At 46.7% G+C, this 20,417-nt stretch overlaps 3 protein-coding genes and 2 long non-coding RNA genes across 6 annotated transcripts in view; 3 read left to right on the top strand and 2 right to left on the bottom strand.

Moving 5' to 3' along the window:
- The window catches only part of NASP (nuclear autoantigenic sperm protein), a 34,740-nt gene extending 31,729 nt beyond the window's left edge, over positions 1 to 3,011 (top strand). The window contains exons 10-15 of one of the 2 annotated variants that reach the window (XM_007108603.3): positions 412 to 600; positions 720 to 886; positions 1,286 to 1,342; positions 1,431 to 1,511; positions 2,198 to 2,326; positions 2,823 to 3,011. In XM_007108603.3, coding sequence (XP_007108665.1) covers positions 412 to 600; positions 720 to 886; positions 1,286 to 1,342; positions 1,431 to 1,511; positions 2,198 to 2,326; positions 2,823 to 2,903 — 704 coding nt within the window. In that variant the 3' untranslated portion in view covers positions 2,904 to 3,011. The remainder of the gene's footprint in view (positions 1 to 411; positions 601 to 719; positions 887 to 1,285; positions 1,343 to 1,430; positions 1,512 to 2,197; positions 2,327 to 2,822) is intronic. The other variant, XM_028489423.2, reaches the window with a different exon arrangement.
- Positions 3,012 to 3,181: 170 nt separating this feature from the next.
- Positions 3,182 to 8,501, bottom strand: CCDC17 (coiled-coil domain containing 17). The gene is given in 14 exon segments (XM_028489427.2): positions 3,182 to 4,828; positions 4,830 to 4,897; positions 5,197 to 5,307; positions 5,375 to 5,585; positions 5,756 to 5,959; positions 6,116 to 6,213; positions 6,317 to 6,465; positions 6,698 to 6,814; positions 7,062 to 7,180; positions 7,269 to 7,352; positions 7,572 to 7,734; positions 7,823 to 8,045; positions 8,147 to 8,221; positions 8,306 to 8,501. Coding segments are annotated over 14 exon segments (1,887 nt in total). The 5' UTR covers positions 8,480 to 8,501; the 3' UTR covers positions 3,182 to 4,737.
- On the top strand, positions 6,809 to 14,901 carry LOC114486234 (uncharacterized). Its single transcript, XR_003679638.2, has 3 exons — positions 6,809 to 7,109; positions 7,619 to 7,742; positions 14,813 to 14,901. It is a non-coding gene; the product is annotated as an uncharacterized lncRNA (long non-coding RNA).
- GPBP1L1 (GC-rich promoter binding protein 1 like 1) overlaps positions 10,326 to 20,417 on the bottom strand; it is a 52,742-nt gene continuing 42,650 nt past the window's right edge. Inside the window, exons 8-12 of the mRNA XM_055084650.1 lie at positions 15,512 to 15,666; positions 14,804 to 14,948; positions 13,257 to 13,381; positions 12,276 to 12,378; positions 10,326 to 11,428 (exon numbers count right to left, since the gene is read on the bottom strand). Coding sequence (XP_054940625.1) covers positions 11,276 to 11,428; positions 12,276 to 12,378; positions 13,257 to 13,381; positions 14,804 to 14,948; positions 15,512 to 15,666 — 681 coding nt within the window. The 3' untranslated portion in view covers positions 10,326 to 11,275. The remainder of the gene's footprint in view (positions 11,429 to 12,275; positions 12,379 to 13,256; positions 13,382 to 14,803; positions 14,949 to 15,511; positions 15,667 to 20,417) is intronic.
- The window catches only part of LOC129392095 (uncharacterized), a 7,785-nt gene continuing 2,280 nt past the window's right edge, over positions 14,913 to 20,417 (top strand). Inside the window, exons 1-2 of the long non-coding RNA XR_008617285.1 lie at positions 14,913 to 15,000; positions 16,627 to 16,865. This is a non-coding gene — a long non-coding RNA (uncharacterized lncRNA). The remainder of the gene's footprint in view (positions 15,001 to 16,626; positions 16,866 to 20,417) is intronic.

Here is a 20,417-nt window from a genome sequence, read left to right as displayed (position 1 = left end):
GCCACTCTTCGTTGCGGTGCACAGGCTTCTCATTGCAGTGGCTTCTCTTGTTGCGGAGATTGGCTCTAGGCACGCGGGCTTCAGTAGTTGTGGCTCGCGGGTTCTAGAGCGCAGGCTCAGTAGTTGTGGCACATGGGCTTAGTTGCTTCACAGCATGTGGGATCTTCCCGGACCAGGGCTCAAATCCCCGTGTCTCCTGCATTGGCAGGCGGATTCTTAACCACTGCACCACCAGGGAAGCACCTCAGTAGGTTTTTTAAAGTCATTTTGATGGTTTTTAGTCAAGGGTCCTGGAGATGCTACAAAGAAAAATGAAATGTAAGATGGGAGCACATTCCTGCAGCATGGTCTGAAATTTTAGAAGTACTATATATTAAATGTCCATTTGCTTGCTGTTTTTCTCTTCGTTAGAGAATTATATCCAAGCTGTGGAGGAGTTCCAGGCTTGCCTAAACCTGCAGGAGCAGTACCTGGAAGCCCATGATCGGCTCCTTGCAGAGACCCACTATCAGCTGGGCTTGGCCTATGGGTACAACTCTCAGTATGATGAAGCAGTGGCACAGTTCAGCAAATCTATTGAAGTCATTGAGAAGAGAATGGGTGAGTAAGCATCAGGTGTTTCCACAATGATTTTGATGGATCCAGTATTGACAGTTTAAAAAAAAAAAAGGCTTCTTTTGTATTATCTATTACTGATCACTTCAGCCTGTTCTTCCTAGCTGTACTTAATGAGCATATGAAGGAGGCCGAAGGATCACCTACTGAATATGAGAAAGAAATTGAGGAGCTGAAGGAGCTGCTACCTGAAATTAGAGAGAAGATAGAAGATGCAAAGGAGTCCCAGCGTAGTGGGAATGTAGCTGAATTGGCTCTGAAAGCAACTCTGGTTCGTTTGGTTTCCTTTTAAAGTTTTGATAATAGTATATTCGATATTGTTGAAGGCCCTTTATCATGGTATTAGCATGCCATTTGCTTAGGAGTCTTACTTATGACTTGGTTTCCAGGGAGTTGGAGGTCAGAGGGAATGTGAGAACTCATATACTGTTCCTCTCAAATAGTAAATATTAATGCTTAAGACAATATGCTCTGGAGCCAGACTGTGTGGGTTTGAATTCTATCTCAGCTACTTACTATGTGTGACCATGGGTATGAGTAGAGGAGGTGAGTGATGTTGCTACTATATGGTGGCCACTAGTATTTGAGGTCTTAAACAGTTGCTTGTAGGTGGGTGACCTGGTGTGGGCTCTATCCTGGGACCCACTTGGGTTTGTCATCTCTCACACAGGTGGAGAGCTCTACTTCAGGTTTCACTCCTAGTGGAGGAGGCTCTTCAGTCTCCATGGTGGGTATTCAGGTGGTTTTTGTCACTTAATATTAGACCTCAGTGTTTGTCTAGGAGTACATTGCTAACAAAGGTTTCTTATTGCCAGATCGCCTGTAGAAAGCCAACAGATGGTGGTGCTTCCTCATCAAATTGTGTGACTGATATTTCACACCTTGTCAGAAAGAAGGTAAATCTATATGTAGTCATTTCTTTTCTGTCGTCTTCTCACTCTGCTTTTTTTTTTCCTCCAAATGATACATGAGGACTATCTTTCCTATAAACACCCCTCATACTAGGTACAATAAGACATTCGTTTTGCAAAAATGGGCGAGGATTTGAATGAAGATCGGTCTTGACTGAATATGTCTTCTAGCAAAACTTTCCTGGTTTTTAGCCCAAGGGCTACCTAAGCCCAGGAAAGGTGATGAGGCGGACTGGTCAGATCAGCCCATCTTAGGAAGCTGGCAGGTTTACAGTAGTCATTCAGCAGCAGATCTCTTGGTACTTAAACTTGTGTGAGTCTGCCTTCTGCCTGTTGCAGTAATTTTTTTCTCTTGTGGAAGAGCCTGAACTCTTGTTTTGTTTCCTGACTCAAATGTAGGAATTCAAATTTGTGGGTTGGTTACTGTTCAGATCTATTCCTCATCCCCACCCCACTCTTCCATTAGGGAGGGTGAATTGGTATGTTTGGGCAGACCGACCTCTTTCTGCGGAGGACAGGTTGTGGCTGGGGAGACCCTTAGAGCCGTGAATCCTGGTGTTGGGATCTTTGCACCATAGGGAAGAGGGGGGCGTTAAGGAATTGTTTTACAGCTGTGCTTTTGAAAACATTAAGCACACTTGTGAAACCTTCACAATTAATTATATCTTTAGAGAAAACCGGAGGAAGAGAGCCCCCGGAAAGATGATGCAAAGAAAGCCAAACAGGAGCCGGAGGTGAATGGAGGCAGTGGGGATGCTGTCTCCAGTGGAACTGAAGTTTCGGAAAACATGGAGGAGGAGGTGGGCAGTTAAGCAGGGTTTGGACACTTGCCTCATTTCCCCTTGTTCTCAGGGCCTGGGGAAACCAGTCCTCCTAAGTGCATGTTCCCCAACTTGAGCCTGTTTGGATTACTTGAGTGCAACCCTCATAAAAACAGAGGTCATACAGGAAACAGTTTGGTTACAAAATATAGGACGTCTCATTGACAAATGGAACCTATATACATACCACCAGTCCCACTCTAATGAATGTATGAGAAGACACTTAATTGGCAAGACCATTCAGTCTTTTTTTGCTCCTCTTTCTATTATATGAACACTGGCTCTGTCAGCCCTATTACAGAGAATTTAGGAAATGGGCCTTATACCTTGTGGTCATTGCCCTTTTAGTGTAGAGAGCAAAGCAGAATTTAAGGGACCTGTGTTTATTTCCTCTGACTGAGGCCTGCTCAGTTGTGTAAGAAAGAATGGCTTAAAGTAGGGTCACTTATGCCCAGGCTCCCTGTTTATCTTCCAGGCTGAGAATCAGGCTGAAAGCCGGGCAGCAGTGGAGGGGACAGTGGAGGCTGGAGCTACAGTTGAAAGCACTGCATGTTAAGAGAGGGAGCAGAGCCTTCCTCCCAATGGAAAGTGTTTTTGTATATAATGTATTTTTTCACTTTTGGGGGATTCTTTTTGTATAACTTCAATAAAGATTGTAAGCAAAGGTTGAGGCTTTGATGATTTTTTTTTTTTTTCCTTAAATATTGGCTAAATGTGTGCCTTGGAGCACTCCGGGTTTTATATGGTGGCCAAAGGTTTTTGTGGGGTTTATTTTCCTCTTCTGTACCAATCTCTGTTGGACGTTCTAATCCAGATTCCTGTCTGTCTAATGTGGAGGTGGTGAAATCAAGTGTGGCTGTAGGCCCTTATCTTCCAATGGTGCTATATTTTTTCCATCCTAAATCCTCTGAACCCAGCTGTCTTGTGAACTTTGAATGGTGCTCTCCCTGGGCAGGGGCTATAAAAAACAAGACTTGGTAAAGATCTTGCTCTTTGGTGCTGATACTGTTTGATGGACTTTGACTGTGAACTGATAACAGCTTCTAAGCCAGGCCTTAGGTGGCACCTGTCTTATCCATCTTGTCTCCAACTGGGGCCATAATCCTGTCCTGGAAAAAAGAACTGAAGAAAACTTGGGGCTGGGGAGCAGGGAGTGATCCTTGAGGAAACTGGTGTGCTAATTGTAGAAAATTGAGCTTTCTGGTTTGAAAGTGACTAAGGGACTGACTGACTGATGGACACTGGATGTGGTTGGAAGAAGGAATCTCTGGGGAGAACTGGCTGGTTGAGTTATATTTGTTATAACAGAAAATATCAACAGTTGGAATTGTTACCTGTCCACAGTTTTGACTTCTTAAATAAAGATGCTAAAAAGCTCTTGGTCTCTGGACTTGTGTTTAAAGATCTTAGAGTGGGATTCTGGGCTGCCTGGAGCATTTCAGTGGAATGTGGGGTTGAAAGGTGGATAATGGCTCAGCAATTCTGGCTGCCCAGTGTAAGGGTGCTGGTGCTTAGGGCACTGTTACTAAAGCCATCCCATTGGGCCCTCGCTGATGTCCAGGGTGCAGGGCTAGTGTGAGACCCATGACTCAGCTGCCTCTGACCTGACCTTTAAGAAATTGCTGTACACCAGGCAGTATTTGGATCTGAATTCCAAACAGTGCCTGCCCTCTACTACCTAAGGGGTTTAGTATTTCCAGCATTCATAGGGCTACTTTGCTGCACTGTACAGACAGCAGGTTAGAACCTGCAGTTTGAATATCCAATGTTGGAGGTGGAGGGAGCTCTTGACTACCAGGCCTTTGACCTTTGGCTGACACTGGGGTCTGGGGCCACACCCAATATAACAATTCAGGTTTCACTTGTGACCATCCCCGCCGCCAACTTGGGAGGAACATGACTGAGTTGTCTTTCTGTAAGTATATACAGCTACAGGAGCTCCCTGTTTCATGGTGACCTTGAGAACCTGGAAGGCTTCCTGGACGATGTCCTGAAGAAGCTTGGATTTGGATAAAGTGGGCAGTAAGACTAGCTTTAGCAAAAAAAAAACAGGTGGGAATGAGTTCATCAAGTTCCTTTAGCTGGATGAAAGACTGTCTCCAAGTCACCTTTCAGAGAATTTTCTTATGTGCCAGGCAATACTGTAAATACCTGACATATCTGTTTAATCCTCACATCAGTCTTTTTTACAGGATAATAAGAAAGGCCAAAAGTACTTGTGGAAGGTGGTAGAGCTGTGATTGGAGCTCATGTTATGTGTTCACATCTGTATTTGCTTCCAGACCCTCTGTCAGAACACAGAGTAGTAAAGCTGCAGATGGGAGAACAGGCCTCAGTCTAGGCCCCAGTCCTGTGCCTGTGAAGCTATTCATACACCCATTCTTCTGGACTCAGAAAGCCAGTGGGGGTGGGTCAAAGCTGTGCTGAGGGCCCAAACCCTCTTCTCTGTGCTTGACTCTGCCGCTGGTGGGGGTCTTCAGGAGGAGGGGGGTCAACAAAGCCGGCTGTTGGGGCCAGGGAGCTGGCCTCCAGTGAAGATGAGTTGGGCACCTGTGGAACAAGGAGAAGGTAGATCTTTAGCAAAAGGTTTATGTAGAGGTTAACAGCACAGGTTCTGGCATCAGACCACCTTAGAGTCAACTGCTTACTGTGAACCAAGTTAAACCTTGTGCTCTGATTTTATTTGTTTGCACAGTAGTACATACCTAATAGGATATGTGAGGGTCACATGAGTTAATTCACAGAAGACATTTCCTAGTGGGTTGGCACATACATAGTGGTCAACAAATGCTGGTTATTAACCACATCAGCCACAGCTGTGGGTTCCCCAGCTATAGTTGGGCCCTCACCAGAGGTGGGTACTGGTACTCGTGGGCACTTGCTGGATTGATCTCTGCCAGTGTCTGGACATCTGCATCTCTTGCATTCACCAGCCTCAGAAAGAGCTCGGCCTGACCTACCTGGGAAGAGGTGAAATGGTACTGCATCTGTACCGTGGAGGACCCAGTCCCCATCCTCCACACTCACCTGGGGAATCCCATTCAGCTGCCCAAAGCTAAGGCTGGGGTCCAGAGGAAGGGTCCGAAGTGGGAGACGCCAACGACCACTTAGCACCCTCTGATCCCGGTCAAATAGCACCAGTGAGGCCCAGGCTTTTGGCAGTGGTGCCTTAGCCCATGCCAGCCCCTGCCAGGCCTGCAGCTCACAGACCAAGGATACTGATGGTGAGGGTGGTAGTCTAGAGCAACCAAAAACAGGTGTCAGGAGCCAGAAGTGGCTCTGCTCCCGTTCTAGGACTTGGCCCTTAGGGCCAGTGGCCCTGTATACAGATGAGAAAATGTGGCAGAATGAGGGACAAGCCTCAATTGCGGCAAAAAGCACCAACATCATAAATCCCCACCTACTGACCTGGGTATAGGCTGCCTGCTGGCAAGGATGGCACAGTTGCCCATGGGCCCAGGAGCTGGAGGTGGGGGCAAGCAAAGGGCTGGGGGCAACGCTGTGGTCCCTCCTGTATCCTGTCCATCTCGGGCCAAGCCAGTCATTAGTTGCACCCAAATCCAAGAAGCCTCAAGACCACGCAGGAAGTCATAGAAAATGACAAGGCCAGCCCTAGGAAACACAGGCCTCAAGTGCACACACACACACAAGTCCTCCTCTCACCCTCCCAACCCCCAGCCAGTCCCCCCACCCTAGCAGGCCCTAGTGGGTCTCCTTAACCAGCAGTGGTGACCAAGTCACAGAGGATGTCAAGGGAGCAGGCCTCACCCAGGGTCATAGGGTGCAGGGCCCAGAACGTCAGTTGTGGGCAGGAGGAAGTGTGGATCCAGGCCCAGGTTCCTGGTCATGGTTCCAGGAAGCTGCGACTGCAGGGGAAGAGTCAATTCCTCCAGAAAGCCTCCTAGGTGCTCTATGCTCCCCCAGCTGCACAGAGCAGAACTGCCCCTGTCCCAACCCCTGGGTGCTCACAGCCTTTTCAGCGCCACCCAAGAATAGGACGCCTGTGGAGTGTGGAAGCGGCGGAAGCGGGGGAGCCACTGGAGGCGGGAGGCTTGGGGGATCTTCCCTCCTTCTCAGGCGTGGGCTGGGATTGGCCACAAGTCTCGGCTCCCTGTGCCCTAGGTGCAGGGGAAGAGTAGGGCGCCCTTGAGCAGGACACAGCAAGTAACTGGGCTGAGGTACCTCTCCCCCAAGAGCGAAACCCATACGGACACCTGGAGATCGGCATGGACACGGACTGATGGGTCTCAGACACAGGTCTTATTCCCCGTGCATGGTGCCTCTAACCCCTTCCCATGAGCCTGGCCTGCTGGGGAGGGCTAGGCGGGGTGGAATTGGGTGCTCACTGACCCCAGGGCACCCGGCCTGCACCCCTCTGCATCTGCAAAGCCAGGATTTCTGCCTCCAGGCGCCGATTTTCAGCCTCCACTGCTAGAAGCTCCTGGAATGCGGCACCTGCCTGTCTTCCTGCGATTGAACAAGTCTGACCTGTCACCTCTGACAGCTGGTGACCAGCTGCTCTGAGCAGCTCTCCAGCCTTAGGACTCTCTGGACAAGCCTGGACTTGTCGGCTAACATTCCAGGCACCCCCGCAAAGACAGATGTTCTACCTTGGGTTTTTGCTCAAGCGGTTCCCAAGCCAAAGACGTCCTCCCTCATCGCCCTTTTCTCTCCCCAGGGTTAAGGCCCTCCTGGCTGGCCCTCTCATGTTCACCCCTGCGAGTCCGCGACCGCCCAAGCTCCAGAGCTGACGCCTCCACTTGTAAGTGCCATATCCAGCCCAGAACGCCAGTGTCCCGGCCCCCGCCTCGAATGTAGGCCTCACGCAGGGCCCTAGGGAGTAGCGGACAAGAAGGCAGAAGCGTTTTCCCAGGATCGATCAGCGCTTTGCCCAGTGCCCACCTCGGGGCCCGGATCTTACCCGATCTCCGCAGCCAGAGTCCCTGGGTTTGCCTGTAGCCCCGGACCACAGAGTTCTGCCTCTCGTAAGGCGTTCAGCCGGGTCCTGGGGTGGAGGACGGCCGGCGCGGGGGCGGAATCAAGGACCCAGACCCCGGACTTCCGGCAGCACCGCCCCTTCCCGACCTCACTCCCGCGGCCTTCCCGCCGAGTCCGGGCGCGTACCTCGCGTGTCCAGCCGGGCCAGGCCCCGCCCCCCCGCTCCGGCCCGCCCCCCCGCCAGCCGGTGACTCGGAGCTACCGGGATCCGGCTCGTCGGCCTCACCCGGGGTTGGCCTGTAGCTGCTGAACGTGCGCCCCTAACTCCTCTAGAGCACCCCGCGTTCGCCCGGCCTCTGCCCGGAGTTCTCGAAGCTCTCGCTCCAGGCTGAATATGCGTGATTTCCCGTCCCGGGTCCAAGTCCAACCTTGGAGTTGCCGGCTCAGTTCTGAGGGGGTAAGAGATCAAATCAGAACGGGTCGGGCGACCTCAAGCCAAGGGGGAGGGTGGGCCCTAGTCCTCCTCTTTTCCCTTACCCTCGCCGCGTCGCTCCAGGGCACAGCTCTGTGCCTTGGTCTCTGCCAAGCGCCTTGCGTGAGCCCGGTGCAGCGCCCGCAGCCGCTCGCCGGGGCTCCCAGCAGCCTCGTAGTTGGGACCCTGAGTCGGTGCCTCTGACCGCCTCCAGGGCCCCTGTGACCCGCTGGGGACCTCTGTCATGCTGGGTCGCATTTCCTGCAGATACAGCCGCAGCCGCTGCACCTGGAGGTAACAGTAACCCGCAATCTCTATGTTGGGGTTATCTGACCCACGCGTGATCTGTAGGTTTTGGGGGGATGCTCAGTGGGGAAATCCAGGTGTACCTCATCTGTTAGCCTCTTCCGAGCTGATTTGCTGGCCTCCTGGTCTGGGAGGCCCTGGTGTTCTTGTGGCACAACCTGGGTACAGGGTATGGGGTGAGGAATCCTCTGAGAGTTACAGTCACTTCAGTACCCTCTCATGGCCATGGAGGAGACCCTTACCCTGGGTACCCGTGGTTCAGTGGCTATTGGGTGCTGTTCTCCAACTGTCAGCTCCCGCGGCTGACGGCCAATGCAGAAGCGCTGAGCGTGGGCGGCCAGCAGGGCCCAGGAACGGAAAACCATGTCACAGGACCCACAGGGCAGGAGCCCTGGCTCCCCGGAGTGGGAGGCCATGAGATGGGACTCCTTTCCTGATACCAGCCAAGACCTGCAGAAGACAGGACAGAGGGGCAGGGGAAAGGGAAAGGAAGATGAAACAGCCAGAGGCAGAGAGGAAAGCCCAGGTTTACCGGTCAAGTTTATGTTTGGGGAGGAGCTAAAGCTCCCTGGGCAACAACCTCAGGTCTGGGCAGGTCTGGAGAGTGAGCGGGAACGGTTGGTCACCTTAGGGAGGAGCCCCTGGCTTGAAAAAGATGTCATAAAATCTGTTCCACCTCATTGCATGAGTATGGGCAAGTCTCTAAACACCACACCTTGGTTTTCTTGCCTATATTAATAAAGGGGAGCAAAGAGCTGCCTCCTAAACTAGCTGAGCCCATATCACATGCTCCGTCTTGGTTATTTAATAGCCTCTGGCAGGGAAGCGTCATCTTGTTCGTTCTAGTTTTGCCCAAGTGGATGTAACCCAAGTTAGTGTCATTCTCCATTCCAAGGAATACCTGAGAGAGGAGGTATTCTGCCTGGAAACCATGTCTTTCCCGTAGACTAAAAGCTTTTCCTTGCACGGTGCCTCTCTGGAAGTAACATCTTTTGCATAACCAAGTCACACCAAGGCTCCCTAACTCCTAGTTCCTGCCCCTAGGCACCGCCCTGCCGCCCCCCCACCAATATAATCAACACAGGCGAAGGCATGAAAGTTCTGGGAGAACACAGTGAATCAGAAGAGGGAATCAAATACAGAAAGGTACCTCTTCACTCAGGACTAGCCAGGGCCACACAGGCCCCGTTCCTGTTGACCAGATTTCCCTGCCACCCCTGACACTCAGGACTAGCCAGGGGCCACACAGGCCCTGTTCCTGCTGACCAGATTTCCCTGCCACCCCCGCCCCCACCGCCAAATATATGAATCCAACAGAGGCAGGAGCTCTGACCTAGCCCCATGTTTCTAAACAAGGAAGGGAGTGATGCCCCCGCTCCCAGGTATGTAAGGCCAAGCTATGACTAGCTGCAGGTTATAAAGTGTTTCAAAGTATGGAATCTCAATTGTCCAGCTCAATTCCAAGTGGAAAAGAGGTACATTTTTAGAAATTTGTTCTGAGAAGGCTACTAAGTGGCAAAGCCGAAGGCCAAACATACAGGATATCTCTATGTCAACCTACTTCTCATTTCCAATTTATAGTTCATTTTATAGTATTTCATTGATCCTACGATGCACATTTTTTCATATTTTAACACTGAAATCAGGATTCACAATTAATGGAGTGTCATAACTGGCAAGTTTTCTTATTAGTACATAAAATGTCTTAAAATAGATGATATACTCAATTAAATATGATATAGTTCTTTCTGTTCTATCTCAACCACCATTTCCACAGTTCACATGTGGAATGCTTATACTACTAGCAGGAGAGACTACAGTACCTTATGGCACATAAGATCTCTGCCTTCCTAGCCTTTAGAATCTAGCAATATTATCATGCTGGTTTCTCTACCTCTAGTCTCTACCCCTTCTGGAGCCTACACTACAAGTTAATTTTACCCTTCTAACAAGTGGTCAGGCCTGTTATTCCTTTGCTTGTCTCCCATTAGAGCATGATCTCGGGCCTCTATATCCACTAGGGACCATGTGCTGTAGGGCTGGCCGAAGAGTGCCAGTGTCAGTATCTGTTGTTTAGTTTAACTTCTAATTGTTCATCAGATCTTGGCCTAAGGTTCCATTTTTTATGTAACCCTACTGAGCTGGGTGCTCCTTGCATTCCCAGGGCCTTGCACAATGCCCAGGACACCCTATTTAGCAGAAAAATTGAGGCACAGACTTCCTTAAAATAGGCACACTGGTAAATACATGGGCAGTGAAAAACAGTTTCAGAAAGGAAACTTGGGTTTCTGATTTTATTACTGGTAGTTTATTGCACAGGTTTTTCTGCATCAAAAACATATCTGCTAAAAGGAGAAACAGGTGTGTCTGAATTCAGATTTCCCTCAGACCTCTAAAAGTAGTATTTCCCCTAAAAAAGAATCCACTCATCTAATTTTAAAGAAAATATACTTCTTACACAAGACAATCCAAACTGATGCAAAATATTTATTCCAAGTTAGTTATTTTATGCAGTAGTTTTCCCCCTCAACAGACTTGTGATAACCACATCTTTTAAATCTGTAAATAATGTTATCAAAATAATCTTAATCTTTGAAATCTCACAAAAATGTATATTTTACAATCCACCCTGAATATCAAGGCTGCAAGAATAACACATTTCCTATATCCAAATATTTTACAGCTGTACCCAGAAAGAAAAAAAAAAAAAAAGGGAAAGAACCATATATGCTGGGTTAAGGGCTAATGTTACCCGAGCAGCCAGAAATAAAATAAAATATCCAAATTATTAGCATTAATTTAATACAATTATAAATTCAATAGTCACTTTGTCATTGACAATGATTGCTTGAGCACAGGGGTGAGTGCCCCAAGGGCTGGTAGTAGAAGCTACTGCTGCAGACCAGTGTCTCCTCCTCTCTGCCCTGCCAGCTCCCACCTGAGCATTGCCCCAAATATACTGTGTGTATGTTTGTGTGTTTTAAAAATCTTTCCCACCACACGAAGTTCTATTAAGCAGATAACAGGGAAGAACAACAACAAAAGCTAAACAAGCCAATCGCTCTCTCTCTCTTTGGGATATGATTATTTCCCTTGTGCATGAAGTATTCAACAACAACATAAGAAAAGGAAAAGAACGATTTCTTCTGTATAACCCCTAAACACACAAGCCGAGTTTACTGGGTCAGATTTAACAGTAAGCATTTATATGCCTACTTCCAGGCATCGTCATCAGATGTTTCACTGCTACTTGTTTCCGTTTCTGAGTCCTCAAACTCTGCTTTACAAGTGTTTCTCCAAGGGGAGAATAGGCTAGAACTTCGGCTCTGCAAGAAGCCATTCTTCCCAAAGCCATTTCTTCTCAGCTGTGGTTGGCATGGGAAAGAAAGAAAAAGACAACCATCAGTAACTACACTGGCCCATGGGACCTGGGAAAGGCCAGGCCTCAATTCAATTCTAGGCAGAATGTAGAGGGGGACCCTTCTAAGAGACTGAAGATTTCTTATAGCAGTGCTTTTCAAACTGTAATGTGCCAATGAATCACCTAAGGATCTCTTTAAAATGCAGACTGATTCAATATGTCTGGGGTACAGTTTGAGATTTCCTATTTCGACAAGTTCTCAGGTGATGACAATGACAGGGGAACAGAGTTCTGAGTAGCAAAATCTTTATGTCAACCTATACTTTATAGGATTTTAACACCATTGTTATTTATGCTTTAAATATATACCACCAGAACGTAAGTTTCATGAAGTTTGTAGAGACCTGGCAGTGTTTTACTCAGAGAAAGAATCCAGGCATTTGTTGAAGAAATTCAGATAGGCTATTTGGCTTCTTGGCTCTGGCTGGAGTACCAGAGGTAAACCACAGCGCTGGAAGCAGAGGGTTAGCCTGCTTAGCCAGAGACCAAGGGCTCAGCCCATAACCTTGGGAATATAGCCTTGTGGTTCTGATAAGAAGTTAGAGCTTCCAGGATGAAATAACATACTGCTTTCTGAAATCTGCTAACTACTGACCTGGTTTTTGTGTCCACCACTGGCCTGGGCAGAATGAGATGCTCTTCCATATTTCTACAATGGCAACTTATTAAGTAACTTTTCTTTTTCAAGGTCTTTCTCACACCCTAAACTGGGGCTTCCTAAGAGCAATGATTATCCTAACTCCTTTCTCTCCTAGTCATTAACTGGTCTCCAGCAAAAGTTTATGACATACCTCCTCTGTCTTCATGTGGAACTCTTTGAGCTCATCCTCTGTGAGGGGAAGGCAATTCTCATCATTTTCAGGATACTCCTGCCATCCCATTGCTTTCAATAACCTGGTGGAAGCAGGTCAGGCAAAGAAAATATACCTTTAAGTGAGAAGTCCACAACCTTCCAGCCCAGGGGCAATGGTACCCACTTAGATGTTAGAGAAGAAACTTGGGTTTTTCTTTTCTTCTCAGTGGGATAAGCTTTAATTATGACTACTTAGGTGCTTGGAATTAGATGGAGGATCTCTGCAGTTGCTCTTTGGAGAGCATAAGAGCTATAGAGAAGGGACGGTAGAAGTAGCAGTATAGAGTCAAACTATCCCACAGACGAAACAGAAGAAATCTCACTTTGTCTCCTGTGAGCAAATTAGCACATAGCCACATGTACCTAAGTTCTCTTTTAATTTCATGGCATTATGGACTCCATAACCTTGTGATCTTGTTGACTCCTTTTAAAGTTCCTCTGCACAGGAGCCCCTTTTCAGGAAGGTACTTGGCAGGCCCCATCTGCCATCCAGTTGCCCACACAGCTTGGCTGGCTCTGTGTTCAAGGCCCTCATTTAAAGAACAAGCTCCATTACCTTCGGGCCTCATGAATCCCAAGGCCCCTTAAAGGGGTCTTGTGGTAACTGCTCACTGGGGCCAAGGGGCCACCACAACAGCACCAGGAAACAGGTCTCACCCCACCCCACCCCTTCCAACTGGAGCCGTAAACTGAGTCTGAAACTAAACTACAAGAAAGCCTTGGAGAGGAGGGTGTGAAAACGCTAGCTGAGTCTGTAAAGGAATACCCAGTGGGCAACAGGCCAACCTGTGGCACACAGAGAGAACAAGGTGTGGTGCTGGGGGCACTTCTCTCCGTACTGGACTCTGAAATGTCTTAAGTATGCTGAAACTCCTTGTAGGCCATACACAGCATGCCTTGTGATCTGATCCTCACTTACCTGTGCTCTGCTTCCAAAGAGTGAGAGAGGACCTCCCCTTCATCTTCTACGGGGAGAGCAAGACCATTCTGATGACAGCCTTCCTCTCCATTTTCTTTTGGTTCAGGTGTGCTGTTGTCCTCTGACTGCAATAAGGAAAGGAAGGACATATTTGGTTTACTACTCCTTTGGGGCAAGATAAGCAATCTAAGAGATTAAGAAGTCAGAACCCAGGAAAATGCTTTTTAGAAGAGGATATCAGCCAATAGGTTTTTCCCACTTAAAAACGAGAACTTGCTCACCTTGCTAATAAGATTTCCAAAGGATACTAACTGGCTACCATCTTAACTTCAGGTTATGTCAACTGTGGCAGAAGCTACTAGATGCCTATGCAATATCAATTTTCTATTCTTCCTTACTGATTTGGACTAAGGAACCAATGCGCTCAGCTTTTAAAAAGTTCACTTTCTTAGGCTCCCTTGCAGCTAGGAGTGGCTATTTGACAGTTGGCCAATAAAATGTAAGTGGAAATTGCAGGGGTGGCTTTTAAGAAAGCATTTAAAAAGGGGACAGACATCCCTTTTCAGGTTTTTGGCTCTGTCCTTTCCCTAACTAGAATGTGGATGGGAGCACAACTACCCTAGTTCCAAGGCAACCAAAACTTAGAAGTTTCCTGATAATATGAATGAGCTGCCATTACCCTCTTGGACAGGGAACTCTAACCTTCCTGTTGCAGGATACCCAAAAGAAACCCTCTTGTTTTACGGTTCTGTTCGTCAGATTTTCTTATATTAGAATTAAATATAATCCTTAAAGGGACTTCCCTGGTGGTCCAGTGGGTAAGACTCTGTGCTCCCAATGCTGGGGGCCCAGGTTCAATCCCCAGTCAGGGAACTAGATCCTGCATGCATGCCGCAACTAAGAAGTCTGCATGCTGCAACTAAGAGTTTGCATGCCACAACTAAGACCTGGAGCAGCATGAATGAACGAATGAATGAATGAATATTTATAAATAAATAAATAAATAATCAGTCCATCCTTAAAAAGCTTCTATAATTTACCAACGTCTTACCAACTTCAATTCAAGGCATAAGCAGTGCTGCCCTGTTTAAGAGCAGTAAGTCCCAAGGCAGCTATCATTGAAATGAGCCCTAATTTGAAATATGCTGAACAAAGAACTGAACTTACTTTATCACAGACTGTTACTCCTCCAGACAAATCTCTGTCATTTAAAAAATGTACCGGGGCTTCCCTGGTGGCGCAGTGGTTGAGAATCCGCCTGCCAATGCAGGGGACACGGGTTCGTGCCCCGGTCCGGGAAGATCCCGCATGCCGCGGAGTGGCTAGGCCCGTGAGCCATGGCCGCTGAGCCTGTGCGTCCGGAGCCTGTGCTCCGCAACGGGAGAGGCCACAACAGTGAGAGGCCCGCGTACCACAAAATAAATAAATAAATAAATAAAATAAAATAAAATAAAAAATGTACCACATCTTTCTCCCTTAAGAACAAAAAGTACATGTGTAACATAGAAAAACACTTATGTTGCCCCAGAAAAACCCTTTGCTCTTACATCCTCCAGCTTCTCACAGTCTCTGCTCTCTGAGAAATCTCCATTCCGGTCATCCTTCAGAGTCTTCAAGAACTCGCTCTTCCTGTCAGTAGTTCGGCGGGTCAACTTGGTCAGACGAGAGGAGCTGATCTCAATTGGAGGAGTGCTGGCGGGGCTCTGGACAAATACCACAAATAGGTTGCTCTTGACAGCAAAGAGTAAGTACTGGGATTTTCTAGGTCACTTCTACATGGTACTGCTTTCCAGAATCTGGTAGCCTATTTATTACTCTTTTACCAAAAAAACCCCTATCCTTTTCATTTAAACAGACTTCAGCTCTGCAGAGTTCTTACAGTTAAAACCAGATGGTTTAAATAGCACCTCTCCGATCTTTCTCCAGACACCAGCGTAACGCCAGTCAAACACAGGCCAATCCTGGTTTACTAAAGGGCAATGACCCCACCCAGCTACTGCCCATCTTTGGATGCTAATGGGAATCACCAGTAAAAAAATGACTTTGAGCTAAGCATAACTACAAAGGAAATGGAGTTAGAGCTGTACATGTCACAACACTTACCTCAGTTTAAGTAAATGGGAAATGGCAACTTTAGAAAAGGCTGCTTAGCTTTATTCTCACTCACCTCTTTGGGAGAGCTTAAAACTATACCACCAGCCAGTACTACTGGTTTGGTAACAGAGATTCGAGAGGAGCTGATCTCAATTGGAGGAGTGCTGGCGGGGCTCTCTTTGGGAGAGCTTAAAACTATACCACCAGCCAGTACTACTGATTTGGTAACAGAGATTGGACTGGTAAAAGCAGACTCCCGGCTAGAGGAAAGGGATCCTGATTTGTGTTCCATTCTGTTAGCTTTCCACGCACTGGGCTACATGGGAAGAAAGAACAAATCAGTCAGAACAGCATGCAGACAGAAGCTCAGCCTGTAAGATCATAAACAGTGAAATGTTATGTGCAAACATGAATTCCAAGAGTTCACCTGTCTCAACACGATTGGGAGGTATATAACCCTGAAGGAAAAAGGCAGACAGGAACCAGAAAAGCCATGGGATATTAACAGGTATTTCTCAGAAACAGAGCCCTAGTCCAATAAGCCTGGGAGATGCTAGGCTGAATATAGTTCGACAATAGGTTTCTTTTACTGTGCTGTTTCTCAAAGCACTTAACTATATATGTGAATTGAGAGGCAGAAATACTACACAGCATTTTCTAAACTTATTTGACCCCCCCAAATGTTTTCTTTTAGAGTGTGCTGTTTGTTAACCTCTGATGTAATCCTGACAACCCCCCACCCCTGCCTCCAAAGAGTACATCAGAAAAATGATGTTTTCTAGGAACACTGATGGCAGGAGGCTAGTTACAGGCCAGGGTGGGCAATATAAATGGCTGGACAATCCTGGTTTAGTCCAGAGGCCCTTCTTTTGCTCGGCCTTGTGGGGTCTGGGCCCATTCTGTCACTCTGGCCCTGTCCACAACTATGATGGCAGCATAGTGTAGATGGAATACTCCATTTTTCCTGAGTCAATCACTCTTGTCTGAGGCACATCAATGGAGTGAGGCTAAAGAAAGTAAAAAAGTCTGTTTTTCCAAAATGAAACAATTAGAACCAACAGATCTCTAGGACAAAGGAAGGGTCTGAGTGAAAAGGATTTCTTTCTTGTTATTAAAGAAGATACTATAGGCTAAAGAAAGGAATAAACTTAACAGAGTTATCTACTATGTACCAGATGTTTGATCTATTTTAATTCTTAACCCAATACGGTATAATTATGTCAAATTTTTATAGAGAATTACACTGACATTAAGAAAGTTATGTAATTTGTCCAAGGTTACTCAACTAGGATACAATATTGTTTTCCACAATGCCTCCAAAAAGAGCATGCCAGCAGATAAAAGAGACAACGACCTAACTGGAATGGAAATTATTTTTTTTCTTGCACTGATGAAAATCGAAAGATGGCTGCTTATTCAGGCTAAATATCAAAGACAATAGTTTCCCAGAGTTGCACAGGGTCACCAGATGCCTCGTCTTTCTTTTAATATTGCCACCTCAGGGCACAGAAACAGGTGAGTGTCTGCTACAGTAGTACGATAGTTTTACCAGGCAGTGTTACATGCAACAGGATACTGACATCTCTGTCCAACTTTATTCCAACTTAATTTTCAGTAATTCAAACACTATATTATATAGTGTTTGGCTGCTCACTAGAGAAAACCATTATGCCCTGTACCCCCTTTATTAGAGGAATTATATATATAGAAATCCACTAAGGTGAGGCACAAACTATTACGTATAAAATAAGCTACAAGGATATATTGTACAACAGGAGGAATAATGGAGTGTAACCTTTAAGAATTATGAATCACTATATTGTATACCTGTAACTTATATATTGTACATCAACCACACTTCAGTCAATCAATCAATAAAGGAAGGGAAAAAAAGGAATCCACTAAAGTGAATCACATATCAGCTACTGTTTTCTTTTTAAAATATCCTCTCCTTTTCTCCTAACTCCAAATCAACCTCAACTCTCCACCTCAAATGATCTTGTCTTCTCCTATTGGACTGACGTCAGAAGTCACTGGATCTGGGGCTTCCCTGGTGGCACAGTGGTTAAGAATTTGCCTGCCAACGCGGGGTACGTGGGTTCAATCCCTGGCCTGGGAAGATCCCACATGCCATGGAGCAACTAAGCCCATGTGCCACAACTACTGAGCCTGCGCTCTAGAGCCCGTGTGCCACAACTACTGAAGCCCGCGTGCCTGGAGCCTGTGCTCTGCGACAAGAGAAGCCACTGCAATGAGAAGCCCGTGCACCGCAAAGAAGAGTAGCCCCTACTTGCCGCAACTAGAGAAAGCCCACGGGCAGCAATGAAGACCCAATGCAGCCAAAAATAAATTTAAAAATATAATAAAGTTATTAAAAAAAATTTCGTCACTGGATCCAAACTCTCCCCAATTCTCTCCTTTGCATCTCAAGTTCCTTTGATAGGTCCCCCTCCCTTTCTACCATTCTACATCCGTTTGTTCTCATTCCTTTATGAATTTATCAATTATTTCTCCTTTGTATCTTTAATCTCTCTCTAGTAAGTTCTTCCATTTTATCTACAAACATGCTAAGCCACCTTACTGAAGTGAAGGGGAAAAAAACAAAGATATATTTTCCCTTTTACTACAATCCTTTTATTTCCAAACTTTTCTGCATAAGTCAGTATCTGCTGTCTTTCACTTGTTCATTCTTACTATTTAATTCCCTGCAACACTCAACTCTATCCCCATTTTAATGAAACAGCTCTTTCAATAAATAAGCAAAAATCTTGTCTTCATATTACATTCAATGGTCAGCTTTAAAAAATCTGTTTTTGTAGAAGGAGAGATTACTTGTTACCTATCTTTTCTGAACCCGTCCCTCTTTCCCTTCTCAATTCCCTGATGCTTCATTCTCTTCTCGCCTCCTGAATTCCTTTCAGTCTATTCAGTGGATGTAGGCATACTCAGTGCTCTTCTACTGCAATCTGTTCCTAGGTGAACTTCATTAGAAAAACCAGTTATTTGTAATTGTTTAATCATTCAAATTGTTAAAATCATGGAGCTAATGTGACCCCTAAACTCTCACCTGAGCTGTTATAAAGACCTCCATCATTTGGCTTTAGTCTTACTTCTCCCCACCACTTCCCAACTACCAGCCATCCACTTGTCTTTTCCTAGACATGGCATGTTTTGCCTCCTTTTTTAAAAAAAATTAATTTCATTTTATTTTATTTAGTTTTGGCTGCGCTGGGTCTTCACTGCTGCGTGCGGGCTTTCTCTAGTTGCGGTGAGCGGGGGCTACTCTTCTGTGCAGTGCGTGGGCTTCTCACTGCGGTGGCTTCTCCTGTTGCAGAGCACGGGCTCTAGGCATGCGAGTTTCAGTAGTTGTGGCACGCGGGCTCAGTAGTCGTGGCTCGCAGGCTCTAGAGCGCAGGCTCAGTAGTTCTGGCGCACAGGCTTTGTTGCTCCGTGGCATGTGGGATCTTCCCAGACCAGGGCTTGAACCCGTGTCCCCTGCATTGGCAGGCGGATTCTTAACCACTGCACACCAAAGAAGCACCCCCCCCCCCTTTTTGGTAACAAATAGTTCCTCTGCCTGGAATGCCCCACCTACTTGCTCCCTAACAAACTCCTACTGGTTTTTTTTTTTCTTTTTTTCTTTTGGCTGCTCTGGGTCTTCGTTGCAGCGCGCAGGCTTCTCTCTAGTTGCTGCGCGTGGGCTTAGTTGCCCCATGGCATATGGGATCTTAGTTCCCCGACCATGGATCAAACCCGCATCCCCTGCATTGGAAGGCGGATTCCCAACCACTGGACCACCAGGGAAGTCCCTCTCCTACCGTGTTTTTTTTTTTTTTTTTTTTTTGCGGTACGCGGGCCTCTCACTGTTGCGGCCTCTCCCGTCGCGGAGCATGGGCTCCGGACGCGCAGGCTCAGCGGCCATGGCTCACGGGCCCAGCTGCTCCGCGGCATGTGGGATCCTCCCAGACCGGGGCACAAACCCGTGTCCCCTGCATTGGCAGGCGGACTCTCAACCACTGCGCCACCAGGGAAGCCCTCTCCTACTATTTTAAAACTACCATTTGTTGACTAGTTAGGTTCGTCAGTACTATATTCCAAGTACTCAGAGTGGCATGAAGTCTGACTCTAAAACCAGAATTCTCATCCTCCTCTCTCCTTTTTATCCTTCAAGATGGGAAGCATTCTGGCAGTGGAAAGAGCCCTAGTTGAAGTTAGACAAACCTTGTTTTAGAGTCCCAAACTCCATAATTTTATTAGCAATTATTACATAATTTTCCACATCCTAGGTTTAAGGTAAATATTATATGTAAAAGGCCTAGTGAATGTCCTGGAACACAGTAATAAGATGTCAATGAATGGTAGTTCTCTTTCCTTTGCCACTTCAAAACCCAGTTCAAATATGACCTCATCTGTAAAGGCTCTGAGGACCCTCTCCAGGCAGGGCAGTACAATTATTTTTTATATGTGTCTCTTCACTAGACAGCAACTCTTTGAGATTACTTTTCTGACTCTAGTGGCATATAGCTTTTAAATACACAAATACTCGATGTTTAATAACTGTTGAACACACAGAGAAAATGAATGAATGGATAAATCCACATCTGCCTACTAGTTATCTCATCTCTGCCTTCCTCTAACATCTCACATTCAAGGTTCCCAGAACCACTCTCATCAACTTTTCCTGAAAACTCTGCTTTCCCTCTTCTCTAACTTCAGTGAAATGGTTCCACAGTTATCCCAGTTTCCTGGGGATGAATGCTCAGTGTCCTGTTTTCCTCCTCTGATTTGCTTCCCACTGTGTGCCATCACCACCTCCCTTCTCTGCTCACTTGCATCATCCCTGTTCAGGCTTCACTGCCTTTTGCAAGGATAGTTAACAGCAGACTTTTTTTTTTTTCTTCTAAATTTTTCTTTAATTTTGTCATCCTTTTTTTTTTAACATCTTTTTTTTTTTTTTTTTGTGGTATGCGGGCCTCCCCCTGTTGTGGCCTCTCCCGTTGCGGAGCACAGGCTCCGGACGCGCAGGCTCGGCAGCCATGGCTCATGGGCCCAGCCGCTCCGCGGCAC

This window comes from Physeter macrocephalus, chromosome 4 (assembly GCF_002837175.3).
Source record: "Physeter macrocephalus isolate SW-GA chromosome 4, ASM283717v5, whole genome shotgun sequence".
Classification (NCBI taxonomy): domain Eukaryota; kingdom Metazoa; phylum Chordata; class Mammalia; order Artiodactyla; family Physeteridae; genus Physeter; species Physeter macrocephalus.
Note: the sequence above shows the minus strand (reverse complement) of the source record. Positions and strands in the feature narration are given on the sequence as shown.